The 23,977-nt window shown below is 46.9% G+C and overlaps 1 protein-coding gene and 1 non-coding gene across 2 annotated transcripts in view; one reads left to right on the forward strand and one right to left on the reverse strand.

Moving 5' to 3' along the window:
- Positions 1–23,977, forward strand: part of Lama3 (laminin subunit alpha 3) — a 234,597-nt gene that overhangs the window by 32,153 nt on the left and 178,467 nt on the right. Inside the window, exons 3-4 of the mRNA XM_076554744.1 lie at positions 22,662–22,779; positions 23,432–23,550. Coding sequence (XP_076410859.1) covers positions 22,662–22,779; positions 23,432–23,550 — 237 coding nt within the window. The remainder of the gene's footprint in view (positions 1–22,661; positions 22,780–23,431; positions 23,551–23,977) is intronic.
- On the reverse strand, positions 22,555–22,626 carry Trnal-caa (transfer RNA leucine (anticodon CAA)). The gene has a single exon. It is a non-coding gene; the product is annotated as a tRNA-Leu (tRNA).

Genomic DNA, 23,977 nt, shown 5'->3' on the forward strand with positions numbered 1-23,977 from the left:
TGTGGGGGCTGGTCCCCTACATCTGATCTGGCTGCCTCCACCTCCCAAGTACTGGGGTTACAGGTACGGCGTGGGGATTGAGCCCAGAGCTTTGTGTGAGGTGAGAAAGCACTCCACGGGAGAGCCGCGTCCTCGCCATGTCTTGCTTCTGAAGCTCTCTGGATTCTGGCTTCTCTCCTCTCTTGCTCTGCGATCCTGACTCGGCTCTTGACAACTCCTTTCACAGTGGGTTCATCAGTCTTCACTTATTTCCAGCTTCCGCTCTCACCTCACCTTGTTTTGCAGTTGGCTGAAGGTCAGAATCCCTACGGGTGAGATGAGAAGTCAGCCATCTTTTAAGGGTCCACCTACCATATTCTCATGGCTTCCAAGAAGAAGTAAAGACCAGAGCAGGCCAGTCAGGCACACCTTGGTTAGCATCTTCTAGTCACTTTCTTCCCTCTAGTTACAGAATAACGGCCATTTTCCTGACAAGACTTCTGAGCCCTTCAAAGCCTAGCCGCTCACCAACTCCTCTTCTCCACCCCCTCCCCCTGCAGTTTTACATTTTCAGAGATGGTGCAGCTCAGGTTGATCACAAACATGCGGTCCTCCTGCCTCAGTCTCCCAAGGGCTTACATCGTAGGTGTTAGCCACAATGTCTGTCTGCCAACTTCTTGGTGGCGCCCTCTCCCGCAGACTGTGTTCCATGCCAGCAGAGGCTTAGCCTTGCTCCTCACGCATCCTGTGCTGTCTCTTGCCTCTGAGCCATTTCCTGGTACAGTTCACAGTCCTCAGAATCCCTTCCCTTCCTGCTTGCTCTGGCTGCCTTCTTCCCAGGATAACCCAGTGCCGCTGCCCTCCACTCAGTGCTGTGTTACAAAGGCCACGTGAACCCCAAGCTCAAGGCCAGGGGCTGTGCAAGCACCGATCTTTTAATCCACAGGACTGAGAAGTCCTGGGCTGAGCGTGCCATTTCCCAGCAAACGCTGAATCACGCCACTGTAAACTCCAACACTTCTGATTTCCCATTTGACAGCATGTTTTTCTGCAATTGCAGATTATTCAATTGGAAAGGTCTCTAGAACATTTTTATTTTATTTTCCTTCTAACTTGCACCACAAATACAACAGATAAAACAGAAAATACACTAAATGCATTTTCTGTCCAAACAGTCAGGGGCTGTGAGCAGACAGCATATGCCTCAGAAACACGTGCAGGGATAAAAGCTGGACTGGGAAGGAGCAACACTGGGGGATGAGGCGCTTCCTTCTGGAACTTTCTCTCAGTCTCTACATAGGGAAATTAATGTGATAAAGTGATCAGTGGGGGCCACTGGGACACACTTGGTGACTTACCAGAAAGCCCTGGCTCACCCACAGCTAGGACTCTGCCTTTGGTCACCTTGCAGGACAAGGCCATTGTAAAGTCAGAGGGTTTTTCTGTCCAGGAGAGGTGAGAGCCAGGGTGTGGAGCACATGGGAAGCCTGCAGCCCCGGGTGTGGCATCGGGAGGGAAGCTCCTGGCTGCTGAGTCAGCCCAGGTCTTGCAGGCTCTTACAGGGCAGTAAATACTTAGGATCATAGTTCATGCTGAGAAGAGAAAGCTAAACAGAAACTACGTCTTTGTGCATTAAAAGAAGGTTAATCCTATTTCTATACAATTGAGAATATATATACGAGCAGCCCGGGAACTGGCAAGGAAGGAAGGAAGGAAATGTAGAATATTTTTATTTGCAAATGAAATCACTCTCCTCTAATCAACTCACAATAAAAACATCACAGAGCAGGTTTCAGGAAGCTACTTAAACATTTGTCCAGTTCCAAATCTCAGTGAATTTCCACACAGTTAGAATGGCCATGCTGGAGCTGCGAAATGTCGGTTAACAGGTTTACACTTTCACTAGTAATTACGTTTTTATTCACTTTTCTGCCACGACAAAAAAACAAAACAAAACAAAACCAAAAAACTATGATGGAGCTGAAACTGGCAAAATAATAGTTCTATATCCTCTTTCATGACTCATATGACCTTTTGCCTACATTCCATCCTTTTTCTGCAGGGTGGCCTTGCCCCTCACCTGTGAAGAAGTTACTGCCTTCTTTCCTCCCCTCCCCTCCCCTCCCCTCCCCTCCCCTCCCCTCCCCTCCCCTCCCCTCCCCTCCTGTCTCCTCCCCTCCTCTCCCCTCCCCTCCCCTCCCCTCCCCTCCCCTCCCCTTCCCTTCCCTCCTCCCTTTCTCTCCTTCCCTCCTCTTACCACCTCTCTTCTTTAAAAATACTTTAATTATATTTTTACTTTTTTGTGTGTATTTGTGTGGGCATATGTGTTCTTTTGTAGATGGAAGTTTTCCCGTGCCCTGCCTGGTCCAGCTGCTCAGTCCCAAGTAAACACACAGAGGCTTATATTAATTACAAACTGTATGGCCTATGGCTCAGGCCTCTTGCTAGCTAGTTCTTTCATCTTAAATTAACCCATTCCTATTGATCTTTATGTTGCCACATGGCCGTGGCATTACTGGTCTGCTGGCATCTTGTTGCTCCTCGGGCGGCAGACTGGTGTCTCCTCCACTCCGCCTTTCTCCTCCCTGTCTCTCTCCTTGGATTTCCCACCTGCCTCCAAGTTGCCTTGCCATAGGCCAAAGCAGCTTATTTATTAGCCAATGGGAGCAACACATATTTGCAGCCATTCTTTCTTTCTACCACATGGACCCTGGGGATCAGACTCAGTGGTTAGGACTGGAGCCAAGTGCTGTCCCCACTGAGTCAGTTTTCTGGCTTGTCTCTCTTCCTTTTGAGACGCAGTCATATCTAGGCTGGCCTAGAACCCACAGTGTAGCTAGGCTGGCCTTGAACTCTAATCCTCTTTGCCTCAGCCTCCCTAGTGCTGGTGTTAGAGAGGGAAACTTAGCATGTTCTTGGGAAGCATCAAGGCTACTGCACTCACCTTTGGTTGTAAGAGTAGTCAGGCCTGGAAGGAGGCGAAGGCATAGGCTGGGGCTAGCTGGGACCAGGCATCTAGGGGCTAGTGATGTTCCTAGTCAGTAGGGAGGACCCACTGTCTATGGTTAGACTCTTGTGCTCATTGGAGCATTGTAAAGCACTAACAATATTCCTTGAGGGAAAGATGACTGATGTTCATCCTTCCTACTCTGGCTTTCTACCAGGCTTCAGCTTAGAGCAGTGGTTCTCAACCGTCCTAATGCTGTGGCCCTTTAATACAGTTCCTCATGTTGTGGTGATCCCCCAACCATAAAATTATTTTTGTTGCTACTTCATAACTAATTTTGCTGCTGTTATGAATTGTAATGTAAATATCTGTGTTTTCCGATGGTTTTAGGTGGCCCTTGTGAAAAGGTCATTGGAACCCCAAAGGGGTCATGACCCACAAGTTGAGAACCACCAGCTTAGAAGCTTGTCTCTTCCAAGTGAGCGAAGTATCTATAAATACATTCATTCACCCCACATTCTGGGGACTCAGGGCTGATAGAACATCTTCCCAAAGTTCTATACTTTAAGAAACTTACCATGCTTAGTATGGAAGGACTATTTTCAGGAATTTCACATGCAGAAATTAATGAGATAAACACTAAAGTGTTTAATCCAGGATATTTATCCAAGCTTTGTTTATAATTGTAGAAAATGGAGAAGAATCTTGATGTGTAATAAAAAAATCATTCACACACAGACATTCTAATGATGCCATAGGGTCGTAGCCAAGCTCTGAATAAATCCATGTGTTATTACAAAGAAAAAAAATGTGTGTGTATGTATATATATATATGAAAAGGCATATATACACTGTTTGTTATATATATGCACAAAATATATGTATACACATATATACACATGATATGTATTTAGTATGATAAGATGTTATATTGTAGTAAAATGATTTATATATAAACCAAGAACAAAATTAAGGGGAAAAAACTCTGAAATACTAGGTGCTTCTCTGGCTGGAGTTATTATCTGTGATTTTGACTTTTTTCCATAACTCTCACTTAGATCATAGGCTTGTGTACCAGGCCTTTTCTTTTGGACCACAAACCAGATCCCAAACCGTGACACAGAGACTTATTAGTTATGAATGCTTGGCCCTGCTTAGGCTCATTTCTGGCTAGCTCTTTTAAATTAACCTGTTTCTCTTTATCGACCTTTTGCCTCGGAGCTTTTTACCTTTCTTTCCTCTGTCTGTCTTACCTCTCGTGTCTGCCTGGCTGGTACTGCCTGGCTGGTGGCCCCAGGCACGTCCCTCTCTTTCTCCTCATTCCCTTCTTTCTTGTTCTTGTTCCTAGATTTCTCCTCCTACCTATTCTCTTTGCCCACCAGCCCCACCCATCCTTTCTCTGCCCAGCTATTGGCCATTCAGCTCTTTGTTAGACCAATCAGGTGCCTAGGCAGGCAAGGTAAAACAAATGTAGCATAAACCAATGTAACACACCTTTACATGGTTAAAGTAATATTCTTTCAGGCGCCAGGTTTCGTATAATATTATAGAACCAGCCTTAATATTATACTATCCCAGGGGCCCAGAAGTGACGCTACCAGTGGCGCGGGAATGAGTCTAGATACACGGATCTCTTTCGTCCAACTCGTTTATTCCTCCGCCACCATCATTCTGCCATCATAACTCCTCCCGCTTCTCTCGGGACTGGTCCATATCTTTCCCAAGACAGCAACACCTTCATGTTTACAATGCAACATATGAATTGCAAGGTCCCCACCAGAAGTTTCCTGGCCACTTTATTTGCAACCCAAAAGGGGGAAGAGAATAAAGGTGGAGTTAAATAGGAGCTGGAATAAACCAAAGAAGGAATTTATGTGCTAGGAATCTACCCTTACTGTGGTTAGGTGAAAACATTACCAGTCTATCATAACTGTGCTCAACCTACAAACTCACAGGTGATAGGGTACAGAAATCTATAAGTCACTAAAATAAAACTGCCACTGTTTTTCTCTGCACCAGTTTTCTGACAGGGCGGGGGAGGAGCACTGAGAGCTAGTCAGTCTGCATCACAGCTGGAAGCACCTGGTGAGGGGAAACCCCTTTGATCTAAGAAGTTGCTCTGGGGCAGTGGAGGATCTGAACACTTGATTTGCCCAAGAAACAAAGCTATACATTTGGTAGCCTGTTAGTCTCCTAGGCTCAGTGGGGGGTGGAGGTGGGGGGAGGGGGAGGGAAGGTGGGGTGGTGGTGGTAGGGAGTTAGTACCTAGTGGAACAGTGTCTGAGAAGCTTAGCTGTTTGCAAAATGGTCTGGAAGTATTTGAGCACATAAGAATTTCATAACAGAAGAGAACTAAAATATTAAAAACTGTATAATACCAAATATTCATAAATGGCTTGCCTTTTGACAGACCCTTGGCTGGTCAAAGTAAAGCTTTAATACACAGCTGAATCTCTATAATAAATTCATGTGGCCCACAAGAATATTCCATAGCATAAACAGATGTAACACATCTTTACTTAGTTAAAATAATATTCCACAACAGGCTTGGATTGGTCAGAGTCCTCATCTGAAGTCTGAGGATGAATCTAGTACTAACTCATCGGGATGTGAGGAGATCACGAGTTAACACCAGGAGAACTCAGTCTAAGCTCCATGTAATTTGCACATTCTTCCAGATGTAGCTCTTGTTTGGAGTTAAGGAAACATTAAGTTATTTTCCTTATCAGAAAAGGAAGAGTCCAGGGGCTGGGGAGATAGCTTAGTGAATAAAGCTGAGTCCAGATCCCCAGAACCCACAGGCACAGCAGCTGTGCATGTCTGTAGTCCCAGCGCTGAGATATGGGAGCAGAGACACGAGGATCCCTGAAAGCTTGCAGGCCAGCTAGCCTGGTCTACTGAGCAAGGTGCTAGGCCAGGAGAAATGAATGCTCTCTCAAACAAAAGGTGGAAGGCACCCGAGGACTGACATCCATGGGTATCCTTTGACTTCTACACGTGCACTGTGCATAAGCACACCACACCCTAGGTGCATTCATTCATGTGAGTGCCCATGCATCATTCATACACACCACACACACACACACACACACACACACACACACACACACCAGACACACACACCACACCACACCACACCACACCACACACACTGAAAGGGGACAAAGGAACAGTGATTCCTAGTAGGATTTGAGGGATGGATAGAAAAGCCACCTTGCAGCTGTCCTGGTGTCCCTCCATAATCCCCTGTGACCTGATTTTTTCATCTCTGAGAGAGCTTGGCCTTCTGAGATCTTTAAATGCCAACAGAGTCAGAAAATATTCAGAAAATGGAAATTGAGTTTTTTAAGAGCATTTTTTATCCCTTAGCAAATCTTGAAAACTAGCTTCTATATTTTCCCCTGTAGAACTTTCAAGATTCCAAATACATTTTAGCTTTAAATCATGGCTGTTTTCTTATTATTATTCACAACAAGCGTATATAAGAAAAGGGCGAAGTTCAGGAGCTCTTTGTGATGGTTCTAGCGAAAGCCTGGGTCAAGTCTGATGTGTCGGGGAGTAGCTAGGCTCTGGCATCTCCTCTACCAGCTGTGTTCCGTGGTCCTGCTCTCATGCACACAGCCTTTGTTCCTGACCCCCGGGCACCCTGGGGCCCCTCTGCCAGCAGACTGTCCTCTCTCCCTGTGTCCACAGCTGTCATCCCCTTCTCTTTGAGTTCTCACTTCCCACTCACTTTTACACTTTCCTCTTCCAGGGAAAACAAACCAAACCCCCTGCTTCTTCCTTAGTATGAGCAGCCATAGTCCTTACCACCAGGATGTTTTCTGTTCCACTTCTCTCTTTCTGAGGAGTGAGCCCCCAAGCTACCCCTAGTCCAAATGTTCCAGACTTTAGGAATTCCAGATGGAGCGTCCCGTGTGACACACACCCCGAGTGAGATGGTACAGCTTCCTCACCGACCTGCAGCGTCACAAAGCAGCCAGCTGGAGCGGTCACTTCTCTCCCTGGCCTCCCACAATCCTCCTTGCTGAGCAGGTTCTCACCACTCATCACCTGCTGCTACCACGCTTTTCTCAGGAGCTCCTAGAGAAGTGGATGGAGAAGGCAAGGGGAGCCAGAGCTGGGAGACTCCCTTTCGGGGTCCATCTAAATGGCCAGACCCAGGGGGCCCTGGGCGGTTGAAATCTAGACTGCGGCTTTAGCAAAGGCTGTGAAGTAGGAGAGGAGAGAGAGAGAGAGAGAGAGAGAGAGAGAGAGAGAGAGAGAGAGAGAGAGAGAGAGAGAGAGAGAGAGAAGCTGGGACAGTGAGCTGAGGTGCAGAGAAGCTGAGCTCACTGCCCGGCTGAGGTGAAGTAAGGGACACCTAGGACAGAGCCCAGCCTCATTGCTCTAGAGGGAGCCATGGCCAGGGATGTAAGGAAGGCAGCTGTTTTGTGAACTCCTGTGTCATAGAGGAAGACACGAGCCCACATTGCCAGGCCTGACTGTCTCTCAGCTCAGGGCCTGGGCAGAACTGGGCTTAAAGGTGTCTAGTGGTTCAGCATCCCCGATACCTAAATCTATGGATGCTCAAGTCCCTTCCGAAAATGGAGAGATGTTTGCATATAACCTGTGCATGGTCTTCCTGGAACCATCTCTGTGATACCCAGTACAGTGTTAACGTTGCATTATCTGCACATGCTCAGTGAAGAGGCAGTATTACCCCCAGATCTGATAGATTTAATAACGGCTGATTCAATCTGCAGAAGTGGAACCATGGACACAGAGAGCCAAGCACATTTGGAATAGGTTGGCCTGGCATCTTGCCTGGGCTGCCCAGCTTACTCCTATTAGTCGGTCACTATGGCAACAGTATAAGACCAGGTTTAAACTCATTACTCTCTAAGTTAGCAAGTCACTCAGTTCTGGACACAGCTTCCTTCCATACAGTGACAACAGGCTCCTCCACATGAGCCTCTGGGAATCTGGCCCCTCGTGGGTCCACACAAGGTAATGAGGACAAGGCATATTGGGCCATCTGGGAAACTCGCTCCCTCTGCTGCTTGTGGGTGTCTCCCTGACCCCAGCTTTGCCCTAGTAACAACATCAGTACCTTCCGACCCAGGGTAGGGTCAGTCCTTAGGTCTTCTGAGGCCCCAGATTCTTTTCCATCATGGAAAGGCCTCCTTTCTCCCCGCCTACTGCCTTCTAAAAAGTTGTTTTTATCAAGCATGCTTCAGTTACTTGTTTCTAGAAGGTTCCCTGTCTCCTGTTGTGACACTGTGTGGCAGTCAGCACTGGTGGGACACGGTGTGACAGTCAGTCCCTAACTTGCAGAGGACGCTTGTCTGCAGATGGAAGGTCCCCAGATCCCCAGGGCGCATCTCTGGAAGAATGAAAGGAAATTATCGAGGTGGCATGGCAGGGGTGAAGAATTCACTCAGGTGTGTGTGTGTGTGTGTGTGTGTGTGTGTGTGTGTGTGTGTGTGTATGTATGTGTTCCATCCCCACCCACCATTTTCCCTTGCCTTCCTCCTCCTCCTCCTTGACTTTGACATCTCACACTGTTTTCTTCCCACCCTTACATACGCCTTAAACCCTCCCTCTCCACTGTGCCTTTTAACAGAATGGCCGTATTGATGAAACTGTAGAGCATATTTACTGTTTCCACGCAGTCATATCTTCGTATACAAACACTTCTTGTGCAGCATGAAGCATTTATGAGTCACCTCAAGAAGCACGGTGCAGTTCCGTGGCAAACACTTGAGCTCTGCGGGCCGGCTGGAGCTGGTTTTCGGCTTCTGTTCGAGTGGATTGTCGCAGAGAAGCCAGCGTTGAGTGGAATGACGAACATCAAAGTCTGCTTGAGGAATTGCCAGGTTATAGGTTTCCTCCACAGCCTGCCGGGATCAAGAGGCGGTGTTATTTAGCTTTCTCTTTTCCTTCTGTAAAATGTAGTTTTCTTGTTTGTTTAGCGGGGGACCTCAACCCGTGGGTCTCAACCCCCTAGCTGTGTCTGATGTTTACATTCCGGCTCAAAACAGCAGCAAAATTACAGTTAGGAAGTAGCTGTAGGAAAATAATCTTATGGTGGGGGTCACCACAACGTGAGGAGCTGTGTTAAAGGGTCGCTGTGTTAGGAAGGCTAGAACCACTGGTTAGTGTGCGTTTATATGTGTGTGTGTGTGTGTGTGTGTGTGTGTGTGTATGTGTGTGTCCGTGTGGTATACATGTGCCACAGAGCATGTGTGGAGGTCAGAGGAGACCGCGTGTGAGTCAACTCTCTTTCTGTACTACATAGGTTCCAGGGATCAAACTAAGGCTGTCAGGCTTGGTGGCTGGCGCCCTTACCCACTGGGCAACCCCACCAGCCCAGCTCTCTTTTTCTAAGTTGATTTCATTTTTTCCCCTTAGATCAAAAATATCTTTTGATGCTGAGACCTTGTTAGCTTTTGTACTGTTTTTAAGGAATTTTCTTTTGCTCTAAAATTATTCCAATAGCAGCAAGATACCTGTGTGTGCTGGTAGCCAGGAGAAGGTTTGGGTCTAAACAGATGAGGATTTACCCTTAGCATCCACACCTGTGTGTAGTGAGCACAGCTGGTCACAGCCACGCTGGGCCCGGCCACAGGCTGTCCTAGAATGGCTACCCACTACATACACTATCCGATGACACTACCAACAGCAGCCACAACTCCCACACTCTAGCATCAGCCTCATCAGAAACAAAAGGAACGCTCCCCATCTGCCCAGCTCCGGGGTTTCGATTCATACTGGATAGGGACGAGGGATGCATTCTCAGCAGACCCTTTTGAAAGCGCCAACAGTAAGGACTGTTCCCTTACAGACGAGCACTGAAGCGCAGAGGGATAAAGTGGCCCCACAACTTGACCTCTTCAGAGGTCACAGGGTCTGGTTCCAGATCCAACAGTCTCAGCTCTTATGACACGACACACTGACCATAGAACATGGAATGTTGTCTAACATATTGCTTTTCATGTATGTAAATGGGCCACTGCGTCTAGTTTGATGTTGTGTGAGCAAACGCCTCACATTGCTGAAACCCCATCCATGTTCATCCATGACTCTACTTTATTGTTCTGATGGTTCCAGGGGTGGCGTTTGTATGGTCATTAGTGAGATTGAATTTCCCTGTTCTACTAGTGGATATAATATTACCATGGTGTAAAACATTCAGGTGTAAATGTTTTATGCTGAAAGCCATACAAAATATTTAGAATTAGTATTGTATTTTTCTAAGAAAATGTCTACTAAGAATTATCCCCTCAGCTTCAAAAGCACAGGATCTTCTGCTGCAGCTATGGAAGCTTTTATACGTGGTTGCCAGATGAACCAACCGTGAGCTTTAGGAGAAAATCCCTTCTTACCTGTGTAGTATTTGGGGTGTAGTGAACACAGCTGCTTTGGGGACAGAGAGAGATAATTGAGAGGATTGGAAGGCTCTAGGTTCAGCTCTCGGAGAGTGAGCAGAGCCAGCCCTGGTGTGGAGGCTGGAGTGACGGAATTTGGGGTTCAACCCACAATAGCCTGTCTCTCTCTTGTAGAATCCTTAGCTGCTTACTAATGCTTAGCCTTCCTCAGATGCAGACCTCATCCCGTGGGTGGTGAGGCTGGATTGCGTTTTCTCTATGCTCTTTGCTGGCACAGATGATGATTCTCCCCACTGAGTCCCCTTCTCAGCCAGTGTGGGGGAGATTAAAACTGCTCGCACACCTACCAGGATGCCTGGAGCCAATTCTCCTCGGGCTACTGGTTCTAGTTCCCCATTTATCCCACATCCTATGTGGTGGGTCTGTCTGGCCGCCCTGCCCACCTCCTTGGCTCCTTTCTACTTTATGTCCCCTCTCTGGTACATCCTCATGTCTAAATATAACATCTCCCAGATGGGTTCCCGGCAACTGACCTCAACTTCTGACCAAGGCTCACCTGGGCACAGACTCACTTCTGATATCCATCAGGTATGGAGGGTGTGGGGCTCATGGCCAGCCATCTACCTGCTCCCCCTCCCCCCGTTTTGCTACCCCTAAGCTTTCCTGCAGCCTTCCCACACATTGTCCTGCTGTGAAGAATGCCTGCTGGGGGTCTTCACAAAATCCAGGACAGCCAGGTGGGAACATCTGGGACACAGGCAAGTTCACTGTTCAATAGTCCCCTGGGATGCCCTTCTCACAGTTGCAGGGACTTGTTTTATGCCAAATAAGCACACTCCTTACCTAAGTTCTGGCCGCCTACCAGCAATGCCTTCGTCCAAGTAAAACGCAGGCTGTGTCCTGACTGAAGGCTCCGGGTGCCGAATGTTCCTGCCCGGGATAACCCAGACTACACCCTGCGTTCTCAGGGCAGACACTTCCTTAATTGCTTTTGTGAAGTTATTTTTGCACAACACTTTTGAAGCAGATGCAGACATCTAATCAGAGAGCAATGGCAGAGCCGGGACCTGAAGGTTGAGCAGGAGTGTGGCTTCAGTGGGGGTCACTTGGAGTTGAGGGGAAGCGAGGCTCCCCTAAGTGGGATATCTAGTCGACACCTGAGTGTATGGCTCTGAAGTTGGCTGGAGGGAGACGTGGTTTTCAGTGGCATACGATGGAAGTGGGTGTAGATGGGGAAAGGATCTTGGGCAGTTGGAGGAGAGAAGGGGATGAGCTAATTCATGGCCATTTGGAGCTACATGGGATAGGAGGTGTGTGTGTGTGTGTGTATGCATGTATATGTTTGCATGTGCATAGTGATGATATTACTGGCAACAGAGAAAAAGCAGCCTTCAAGAGTGCTTCTTCCACAGCAGTGGGGGTTGGGAAACAAAGACAATCAGGGTCAGGACCCAGGAAGCTGCACAGTCAGAACCAGAAAGGCAGCGGAAAGCCTGGAGTCCATCTTCAAGGTCACTGCTGAGGCTAGATGCTGCTTGCTGCCACTTGTCCTGATCCCTTGGTTAGCCCTGGGTCTAGATCCTGGGCTCAGTAGGCCCCTGCTGGGATCAGCCATTGTCCCCAGAAGCCAGACAGTGCTATCTGCCCTGCTTCTGGAAAGAACCTTTTAGTGTCTGCCTTTTTGTGTTTCTTGCTCTAGATGCAAAGTCTTGGAAGGAGACATCAGTGCACTGAGCCCAAGGCATGGGCCCATCTGCCTTCCCTGTAGGGAGCTGGGAAAATTGGCACCTGAAGCATTTCAAGTAGGAGTCGCATTCCGTTCACAGAAACGTTCAGGTGACAGGAAGGACATTCAGGTTCCCAGAAGTCAAACAGAGGAAGGACAGATAGCCTGTCTCTAGCCAGACTCTGGGCAGGTGCTGAAGGACCCCTGTGTGGCACCCACAATACCCAGAGGACAGACTCCAAACCCCAGAACTTAGGTGCAATCTTTCTCAGAGATCAGGTGGATGCTGTTGTATGGGCTTGTCATTGTGACAAGCAATAGGACATCTTGCGGCATACATCTGTAGTCCTAGCACTTGGGAGATAGAGGCAAGAGGATTAGGAATTCAAGGCCAGCCTGGACTGCACGAAAACCTGACCCCCCAAATAAATCAACTGAATGAGTATCCACACTCTAGAGGCTTTAGTATTCAGGAAGTAAAGATAGTAAAGGTCAGAGGATGTTCTAAGAATCTTTGATCTGAGGCTGGGCTGGTTTGAAGTCATACTTCATGTGACAGCCGATTCTCAAAATAAACACGCTGGTAAAACTGAAAATGCTGAGCCAGTACCTTTGGCCATCATTATGGCTTCTAGAAATACACAGATGTCAAAAATACACAGCTGTCTCCAGACCTTCGTCTCCTTCCTGTGTTGAGGTGCTCTGATGTAGCACACCTATTTACTGTGACATCACTTGAGTAATTGACTCCTTAATCCTTATAAGACCAGAAAGGCAGCAGCCAGAGCTGGAGAATGGGGAGCAGGGAGATGTCCATCAAGGAATATATTGTCTCAGCTGGACAGGAAGAATAAGTGGTTGGTATTTTGGGTGATGTGAACAAGCTTAACTCAGTAGTCTCACACTGTAGGTGGGGTGGGGGAGGGGGTGGCTCCATGGCAGAGTACTAGTGTGAGGTCATGTCTTTAACCCCAGTACCACACAAACACTTCCTCAGTACTGTTGTTACTACTGTGCCAAGTCCTACTGGTTTCACAGTGCATACACTTATTATGGCATCATTTTGTACTCCATTACTAATTAAATGTGTCACTATCCAATAAAGAATAAAATTAGCCAACCAATTAGAGGAGGATTTGGAGAATTTACTGGCAGTAATTAAAGTCCAGTTCTCTTTGCCTTGGGTAAACATGACTATGCAATTTCCCTTTGTCATGGTTTGTCAGGTACATTCTCTGGCTGCTCAGTTCAGTGAGTCAAATGTTGTAGCAATTTGCTTGTAAATTGGCAAAACAGAAGGCATGCATGAAGAAATGGGGTTTTCTACGGGCCACCAGGCTCCAGACACAAACACTCCCTGAGAGTTGAGAGTAGCTAGAGGATAGGATAAAACACAAGACTTGGTATAGGATGGGGCTCAGAGATCTTGGGTGTTTCATTCGTTTGCTGTGATAAAATACCATGACCAAAAGCAACTTAAGGAAGAGTCTATTTGGGGTTAGGGTTCCAGAGGGAGAGTCCAATGCAGGAGGTCAAGGAAGAAGCTGAGAGATCACATCTCTAATTACACACAGAAAGCCAAGAGCACACTGGAAGTGTAGCGAGACTATAAACTCTCAAAGCCCACCTCCAGTGATGTGCTTTCTTCAGTAAGGCTCCGTCTGATAAAGGGTCTACAGTCCTCCCAAACAGCACCACCAACAGGAAACCAAGTGTTTAACTACCTGAGCCTATGGGGGACATTTCTCTTCAAACCACTAAACTGGAATTTATGGGGTTTCAACTATTAGGGTTCACAGATCACCCCACAAAGGACCACCACTCATGTATGCAAAAACAAGAGCATTTATCTGTCAAGAGGAGAGTTCCTGCATGCATGGGTCGGCCACTCAACAACATGGTGATAACTCCCAGAGGAGCTCACAGGCTCCTTTTATAGACAACCAGGAGGATATTAGGTAATCCTAAACATGATTGGCCAAGCGAGTAGCAGCCACATTACTATGTTTCTTATTGGCTGGGACTGTAAGTGCTGAATCATTCCTGATCTGCAATATCTCTCTCCTCTGCCTTATCAGAAACTGAAACTCCTGCCTAGCGGAGGCAGGAGAAGTCCACCATGGTGCCTGTCATCAACCAGTTCATAATCACTGCCAGTTCTATTTACAGATGCTGAGTGGGGTGAAAACGTTCTTCAGTAGCAATTTGGGCTCAAGTTCTACACGTTAAGCCCACTAGGGAATGATAACTAAATTCATAAGGACTGGAAATCGTGTTCTAAGCTGCCAAAAATTTTATTAGTATATAAATAGTTTTGTATGTATGTGCGTATGCTCGTGTGTGTGTGTGTGTGTGTGTGTGTGTGTGTGTGTGTGTGTGTTAGTGCATGTACTCATGGAGTTGAGAGGGCAGTGTTGGCTGTCTTTCCTTATTGTTTGTTCTCTAATTCGTCTTTTGAGGCAGGGTCTCTCCATGAACCCTGAGCTCACTGATGGGCTAGTCTGGCCAGCCAGAGAGCTCTGAGGATCCTCCCTTTCCTTCCCTGCCTTCAGTTCTGTGGTTAATGATGTTCAATGGCCATGCCTGGCTCTTACATGGTTACTGAAGATATGAAATTAGCTCTCACTGAACCCTGAGCTGACTGACTGAGCAGAGAGCGCTGGGATCCTTCTGACTTTGCCCTCCTGCCCATACCCAGCTCTAGGTCTTTGATGGGCACAAACAGGCAGGGCTCCCACGAGGGTGCTGGGATCTGAATGGAGGTCCTCAGACTTGTGCAGCAGGCATTTTTCTGTCTGGGCTGTCTCCTCAGCTCCCCAGTGTAAGATTGAGATGCAGGGCTTCCATCTTCTTCTTGTTTATTGTTTTCTTCTAAGTTGTCAGTGACCCAGGTCTTTCTGGTTGTTTCACTGAGATGGGGTCTGTCTCCACGGCTGGTTTGGACTCACCACAGACTAGGCTGGTCTCAATCCTTCATTGCCCTCTGCCTTTGCCTGCAGAGCAATGGATTTGCAGGCATGTGCCCTGTGCCCAGTGACCCACATCTTTAGCTTTCTTGTTTGAGTGTGGTGGTGGGGAGTGAACTCAAGCATGCTGTCCATGCATGGCAAGCACTCCACCACAGAGCTGCATCCCCAGTCTAAGCCCCGCATTTTTCTTTTTTACTGGAACAGGATTTTTCTTTAATCAGAATAACCGAAGGACACTAGTCTCTCCTCTGGAGTGGACACTGTGTGCACATGGTACCAAGCCCCGATGTTTAGACTAAGTTTTGGCTTAGGACTTTATTTCTTAGGCTTTTGTAATTTTTTTTCAAAAATTCAAACCGACACATAATAACACACACATTTATATATATATATGTATATATTAATACATATATATGAACACACACTATGTTATGTTCAATTTGGTATACGCATACCTATTTCCTCAAACATTATTTCTTTATGGAAAACATCCAAACTCTGTTCTCCTTATCTGTGGTCACCCTAATGTGGAATAGTCCACTAGACTTATTTATAACTAAAAGTTGGTTCCTTTGAATCATTTTCCAACCAAGATTTTACAGAATTCTAACTTTTCTCTTCTAGTTTCTACCCTAACCTTGTCCTCCTGTTGATTCATTGCTTTGAGTTCAGGGCCCCTTGGTGTGGGTTTTTCTACTCTGGGCAGGTTGGCATGTGGGATGAAGGATAGACTTGCCCTCAGAGGAAGAGGAGGACTCGGGAGAGGTGTTAGGAAAGCACCCAGAAAGCCTCTGGTGGCCTGTCCTCATCAACAGTGCAATGGGTCCTCTCAGAAAGAGATGCTAGGGTCAGAGGTCACATAGCACTTTTTGAATCCTGTCTTAATAGTTTCTGGAATGATCTACCTTACCCTTTCCAAGTGAGCAGTTTCTTCTGGGACCCAGTAAGAAGTCAGGAGTGCTTCTTTAGAACTTGGCCAAATACAACTTTCTGATGAGAGGCAAGGGACTGGGCTTTCCAGCACAGAATGACGGCAGTGGCAGAGATGGTGGCATCCTGCAGAGCTGACAGGCGCACTCTGGACCAGGATTAAAAGGGCCGGTGGCTGAGTTATATTTTCATCACTGGCTCTGACATGTTTTGAGGACTGGATTCTTTATAAAAAGTCTTTCAAACCAGGTCACCACAGTGAAGCATCTCATTTCTCCTGCATCTTCCCTTCTCAATGAAAAATAAAAACCCTCAAGCTGTTTAAATGACTGGATGGAGGACAAGGGACGTCACACCCATGTGCGGATCACCTGTGTAGTGATCGGCGTGAGATGCTTCACCTGGGCCAGATGATGAGCAAATTAAGACTGGAATATTCTGATAGGATAGCCAGCCTGTAGGGTAGACTATGGAACATCCCAAACATCTGAAATGTCATTGTTGAGAAAGACAAAACCATGGTGACTGATGAGTGTGTGTGTGTGTGTGTGTGTGTGTGTGTGTGTGTGTGTGTGTGTGTGTGTAGCAAATGTGAACAGCAGATGGACAGCCATTAAACTTTTTTTTTGAGATTTTCTGTAGGTTTGCAGACTATTCAAAGTAAAGCATTAGGAAAAGTCATTATTAAAGTGCTTCTTTATTGATTAGTATATTCACTCATTAAATTAGAATGCTCAAGTACGGCCCTCTTGAGGTTCACTCAACCTGTTTGCCTGCTAGTATCTGCCTCCTGAACCCAGGACCAGTTACACAGCTTTTAAAAAAATTGGTTAATGCATTCATTCATATGTCCATGTATTACTCTATTCACAGCAAATATTCAGTTCAGGAAAGCCCTGAAATTAATAAGCAGCCAGCTGTAGCAAGCCGTAATTTCAAGGACTTCAGAGGGAGCCAGGGAGACTTCTGTCTTATCGCACCTACTCGCCTTGAAGTCTTTTGAAGTCAAAAGGCCTTTTAAGTGTCTTATCTGCTTCATCAGAACACTTTTTAAAAGACTGCCGTGTGTCTCCTAAGTAGACAGAGCCAAGCCAGCTCTAGCTTGTCACAGTGTTTGAGAGATTACAAGTCCACAGTGTTCAGCTATTTCCCCCCACCCCTTATCTTACCTTTGCCCCCCAAATATTTCCTTGCAAATGCCCTTTGCTTTCGGCTCCCCTGCTCCTCGGCCTGCTGCTTTCTAGTTTCTCGGGGCCCTCTCGTTTATGTGAGTGAATCTCAAGGTTCACTCACGCATGCTTCCAAGTGTTTTCAGTGGTGGGAGTCCAAGTGTGGGAGGAAGAGAGGAAGTCGTTTAACAGAAACGGCCAGTTGGAGCTTGTGTTATGCCTTTCAGTGACCAATCAGCAGGACATAGACCCTGCCTGCTGGCTTACCATGCTGAGCAGGTTGTGAGCACCCAGAGACCACTCACTACTGTTCAACGGCCTTTGAAAGTACGGATGTCAGAGGGGATTTGGTTCTGAGCTGGAGCCCTGTGTGAGCATGGACAGCAGGTTTCCACAGTGGTGGTGGATCCATCGAACTGTGCCAGCGGAATGAAAAGTGAATGCAGCCCGCCCATCGCCAGAGCACTTGTGTGTCAAGGAACCTCGGAGACAGGTCCCAAGACAAAACCCGGGAGGGGCACATAAAGTGGATTGTCCCGTCTGCGTGGTGCTAAACGACGGTGGATAGACGCAGCATGTTCACTGAATTAGCCCTGGTAGTAGGTTCCACACAAGCCGAGGCCCCATCTGCTCACTGAAGTCTCTCCTCCCACTCCTATCTCCATCTTTCTCCCTTCCCCCCTTCCTTTGCAGTGTCTCATGTAGCCCAGGCTGGCTTCAAACTTGGAATGTAGCCGAGGATGACCTTGAACATCTGGATCTCCTGCCTCCTGGTTTATGTGGTACTGGAGCTCGAACCCATGGCTTCCTGTAACCCGATGGCTCCTATAACCCCTATGGCTCTTGGTGGGATGTTCAGTAACTGCAGTGTTACAGAAGAATAGCGTAACACCTTGAAACAAGCTAAGCTAAGCTCAGGAGGCAGTGGCCACTAATGATAATCTATTGAATATTTTGTAGGAGCCAGGACTGTGAGAGTTTGGTGGGAGATAAAGCATGCTTAGTTAGATTCTTGTATTCAAAACACCTCATTTATTGTCCATCTTAGTCTCTTACCTAAATGTGGCTTTACTTTGACAGGACCGACACAGGTGTATAAGCAGTTGGAAGGGCTCTACATTTGTTATAGTTTTTCCAAGCAGGAGTTCTCGAATTTCCCATAAATCCCTTCATGTGCAACTATGGCCTGTGTCTTTTGGAAACCTCTCTTTCTACCTTTAGGTATTGCTTTATGGTGTTCAGACCACCCTTGTAATTCCTTGTGCTTCTGTATCAAGGAGGAAGTTTTTCCACACATTGGTGGAGAGTAGGGTGTATTGAATTAGATAAACCAACCAACAAACAGAGAGACATGACTACTCCGAGGTATGGTGAAGGAGAAGGTCTATTGTAGGTAAAAGGGAGAACCTAGCTAGAGGAAGAGCTATCTGGGAGAGTCCAGCGTGGACATGACCCCAAGCCATGTGAGGAGATGGGGAGGGGAGAGCCAGGGGAGGAAAGGGGCTAGGGAGCCAGAACTGCTGGATTGTATAGGGAAGGGCAACTGAAAGAAGAGCTGGACTGGAGAGGTTTAGGGTGGGGGTGTGGTATGTCAGCCATCCCCTGTAACAGATGGGACTGAGGGATGCTGGGAGAACCTGGTGGCCAGGCCTGCTTTACGATGTTAAATAGACACCTCACTTAGCCATTTGCCCCAGGTTGAGACCTAACAGTATGACTCACAGCCCAGGTAGGTATTATTTCCAAAACTGAAAAGCACAGCCTGAAGGGCACAGAACTGGCTGGGACTTAGGGTATTGTTGCAGCTGTGACAGTCTTCCTTCCCTAGAGAGCCAGGCAAAGAGGCTTCTTACGTGAAGGCAGACTCTGTAAGGGAGTGGTGCTTCTCAGAGTCAGGTGAGAGCCTGTGGGGTCCCCAAGGCCAGAGGACCTCATTTTTACCGTTGAAGATCTGACTGGGGTGAGATCTTTTCCAAATACTTCACCCAAGCAAAACGTCACTACAGAGAGAAGTAGAAGCAGATATGAAAACCCACTCATCTTCCATTCACTCTGACAGTTAAAGGGATTCGCAAAAACAGAGCTCTGCCAATATTCTTGTTTGAGAAAACACAGCTTTTCATAACCATATCATAGCATTTATCTTAGGATGTAATGGTGCTGCATTCAGCACTGCTCTAAGGACAGACCTGATGGGTGTGTGTGTGTGTGTGTGTGTGTGTGTGTGTGTGTGTGTGTGTGTGTCTGTGTGTAGAGACACAGAAAAGCTGGGGGTTGAGCAGACCAGGTCTCAGATGAAGAAACTTCAGCAGCCTGGAGTCTCAGCGTGTTTATTAAGTAGAGTTGAATAGAGAGGTGGGGTTATTGCATCCAGCCCAACAAGGAAGTAGGCTGTTACAGACAGACAAACCAGGAGGCTGGCTTGTGGCACACAGCTGGACCCAGGAGCCGGGTTTAGCTAGTCTAGTAAGAGCAGTCTCTGCAGGGGAGCAGTCTTCAAGCCCTAAACATCTCGGTGAGGAAATCTATAGTAGACATTTTTCGCACACATTATCCACACTCACACTTGGATGGAAGATGAAGGCTTTGCCATTTTGCTCTGAGCCTCACCAGGATGGATGTGAGTGGGGGTAGGTGTTAGGGGGAGGCTTTGGTCCTTGACATGGCTTTGCTCATGTCAACAGCACAGTTCATTCAGGACTTTACTCACTCAGGGCTTCCTACATAATGGAGTTCTTACTTTAAATGAATAATAATATATATGCTTTAAATTTCTCAACTATAAGCCAGGTGGCAGTGGTGCACATCTTTAATCCCAGCACTTGAGAGGCAGAGGCAGGCAGACCTCTGTGAGTTCGAGGCTAGCCTGGTCTACAAAGCAAGTTCCAGGACTGTTGTAGGATATTTGTATACTATATTAAGATTATATTTGCTGTGATTGGTGTAATAAAAAGCTAAATGGCCAATAGCCAGGCAGGAGGTATAGGCAGGATTTCCAGGGAGAGAAAGGAAGAAGAGGAGGAATCTAGGTGCACAGGAGAAGCCAGGAGACACGGAGAGGAAATAGGAAGTACAAGATGAAAGAGCAGTAATGCCATGTGATAGAACACAGATTAATATAGATGGGTTAATTTAAGTTATAAGAGCTAGTTAGGAACAAGCCTAAGCTATAGGCTGAGCTTTCATAATTAATAAGAAGTCTGTATGTCATTATTCGGAAGCTGGCTGGTGGGCAGAAAAAGACTTATTACAGGACAGTCAGGGCTACACAGGGAAACTCTGTCTTGAAAACAGAACAAACAAACAAAACAAAATTTTCTCAACTGTGATTGTTAATACTTCAATAGAAGGATCAACAGAAAAGATTTTTGCGTTCTTCTATCATTTTTTAAAGTGTAAAGAAATTTGGAGGAGAGAGAGAGAGAGAGAGAGAGAGAGAGAGAGAGAGAGAGAGAGAGAGAGAGAGAATGAGAATATAGATTTGGGCTCCTAATTTAGAGTTTGAAGTATTAATATTAGATAATAGTTCTCAGACTTTAATACACACACACACACACACACACACACACACACACACACACACACACAGAAACATCTACCACACAACTTAAACCATTGAATGTGGAAAAAGGTTAAAAACTACTGTTGTTGTTGTTACTATTATTTTGTTCCCAGGGATTGAGCCAAGACCTTGCCTATTGAGTTACACACCAAGAGTTCTCTTGTAGTATTTTCCCCGGGAAATAGAGCCCCACAGCCCTCTTGTCCTTCCTTTCTCCCAGTGGATGAGGCCCTGGCTCTGGTGGGTTAGCTAGTGCAGTGGGCAGCCTGCTCAGACAGCCACTGTCGATCCTGTTATGTGTGGTGTCTTGGGTCCAGGATTTGGGGAGCAGGGAAGGTTCATTAACATGATAATGCAGATTTGTTTAGACCCGTGCTCTGCTGTCATCCCTTGGTGGGGCCCCCTCTGTCCTTTGCATCCTTTAGGGATACCTGTAGCTGGAGTTTTCTCCAGTCCCACTTGGGTCCACAGACGCTTGGGTCCTCAGCCACTCAGACCCAAGTAAACACACAGAGACTTACAAACTGTATGGCCATGGCAGGCTTCTTGCTATCTAGTTCTTGTATCTTAAATTAACCCATTTCTATTGATTTATAAGTTGCCATGTGACTTGTGGCTTGTGGGTACTTTTACATCTTGCTTCTTCTATGTCTGGCTGGTGACTTCTGACTCAGCCTTCATCTTCCCAGAATTCTCCTCTCTGCTTGTCCTGTCTATACTATACTTCCTGCCTGGCTACTGGCCAATCAATGTTTTATTTATCAATCAATCAGAGCAACACATTCAATTCACAGCATACAGAAAAACATCCCCAGCAGACGCCTAAGTCCCTGTGTAGAATGGTGCACTTAAGTGTAGCCTATGCACATCCTCTTATATAATCTACAGGTGACTAATATGATATAAGTACTTGTTACACACTGCATTGCCAAAGACTACAGTCAAGAATAACGTACACACTACCAACGTGATATCCTCCACCCCAACATTTTTGGTGCTTGGTTGATTCACATTTTGGATATTGTAGCACCAATGTGGAGGCCTGACTGTATAATTACAGAGCTTGAATGCTTTTTGAGGAAGGGGAGTGTGGAATAAACTGCAGAGATGCTGGGCGTTCTTGGGCTCTATGTGGGCATTTAAGAGTTGGAGGTGAGCCGGGCGGTGGTGGCGCACGCCTTTAATCCCAGCACTCGGGAGGCAGAGCCAGGCGGATCTCTGTGAGTTCGAGGCCAGCCTGGGCTACCAAGTGAGTTCCAGGAAAGGCGCAAAAGCTACACAGAGAAACCTTGTCTCGAAAAACCAAAAAAAAAAAAAAAAAAAAAAAAGAGTTGGAGGTGAAGAGAGCAGGCCCAGAGCCCACCTTCCTTTCTTCCTGTGTTTGTTTCACTCTGGTCACAGGCAAAAGAAGGATGAGAGTCAACAGGAAACTTGGTAAGAGGGAAACAGGAAAAGAGGAGGCCAGTGCAGCCGTCATGGGGAAAGAGGGTGCGGCCCCACCCAATGGCTGTGTGGTCTCAGTCTGTGACTGGGACCTCTCCAGTACCCGGACCCACAGGACTCCTCGAGAACCTCGAGCTTTACTGTTGGTTCCTGCTCCTCCAAGGACTTGGCACACTGTTCTTTGTACTTGCCACCGGGTTTCTGACATAGACCACGAGGCTGTGCAGGCTGGCTGAACTCAAGACATTTGGTTAAGATGTGACAATGATGGCGACCATGTGTACTGAGAGGGGAAGGAAGACTATATGGTTTTGAGAATAATAAGCTTGAAGAGGCTGAAGCTGAGCAGAGATGCTCACCAGGCAGATAGAAATGGGATCTGCATCTTGTAGCCTTGGGAATCACCGTCCTGTAGAAATAGTCAGAGCTACGGACAACGTGACTTTAATCTTTTCTTTTTGGTGATGTTGGGGATTGAACCCAGGGCCTTTTGCATTTGAGGCAAGTGCTCTACCACTGAGCTATACTCCCAGTCTACACAAATTGCACCTCTCTTGCTTTTTCAGCTTTTCCAAGTGGCCTATGTTTTAATCAAATTTGCAAACTCTCCGCGCCCTGATCTTTGGGTCTTGGAAAGATCTGTAGACTTTGGAAGCACCTACTCACCATGGCAGTATTTTGCTCGTAAGTAATCTTGTCTTCTGTGCTATGAGGGGCTTTGACTTTCTGAAACAGTTTAAGACTATGGATTTAGTTAATAAAGAGTGTCTCGGTGTGACTACGCAGGGACTGGACCTCCCAAGTTGTCCTCAAAACATCCCCGTTTCTCAGTCTTGTATGCACTGATCCTAAGGGTCCCACATGCAGAATGGAGGTTGCACCCCCTTTGTAACAGTTTTGCTCCTCTTGGTGGGAGCTACCTGTAAGTGAGCTGTCACTCATGTTCTTGCCCCTTCATGAGGAGTCAGGAACAGTCGGCTCTCTATAGATCCTGGGCTCCATGTTTCTCATTTAGAACCTGTTGTCTTTGCTAATGAGGTGTGTAAATGTCCCTGGACCACATGATGAATCAAGGTGGCAGCAAATTTGCTTAGAGGGTAAAGTTGCCTACTCGAGGTATGAGGAATTGATAGCGTATCTCCAAAGGAGGTTGCTGAAGGGCACTTGAACTGAAACGCCAGATATTTCTTTTCATGAGTTAAAATCTTCATCCTAAGCTTCCATCTAGGAGTCCAAAAGACTCCTTGGTTCTTCCTCTTAAGGAAACACAAGGTGTTGGAAGCATTCTAGAAGAAAAGATGCATTATTTGACAACGTTCCACTGTTTCCTTTCTAGACTCTAGAAGAGATTGTTTAGAACAGTTTGGGCAAGAAGCAAGCGTGGCCGTCACCCGGGATGACCAGGTGCTCTGTGTCACGGAGTATTCCCGCATTGTGCCTCTGGAAAATGGCGAGGTAAATGGTTTGGGAGGCAGTCGGGTAAGATCCGGAAGGGACAGGAGGCTATGACATTGTACTCCCGGGAGACAGTACAGACCAGGGTGGGAAGCAGTGCTTTGGAGAAAATAGAAAAGGAATCACTCCAAAGGCTGAGAATGAGTTGGGTTGGAAGTTCCGTGTGGGGCCGAGTTCTCCCCAGGAAGTTAGGGTTTGGGATCCAAGGCCCACGGGTCTCAGAATTCTCCTGGTGCCAGAGGCAGTGGGTCCCTGGTAACTGGTGACCTCCCTCCCACATCTCACACACTGTTTCCAATAAGACTGAGGAGGTGGGGCAGGCGGCAGCGCTAAGCCCTGGTGAAGAGACTGCTGTCGGCAGAGGACCCCCAAGACCGAGGCCTCAGCACAAAGGAGATTTATTTGCCCCAGAGGGACAAAGGGCAGG

The sequence above is a fragment of the Peromyscus maniculatus genome, chromosome 19 (genome assembly GCF_049852395.1).
Source record: "Peromyscus maniculatus bairdii isolate BWxNUB_F1_BW_parent chromosome 19, HU_Pman_BW_mat_3.1, whole genome shotgun sequence".
NCBI lineage: Eukaryota > Metazoa > Chordata > Mammalia > Rodentia > Cricetidae > Peromyscus > Peromyscus maniculatus.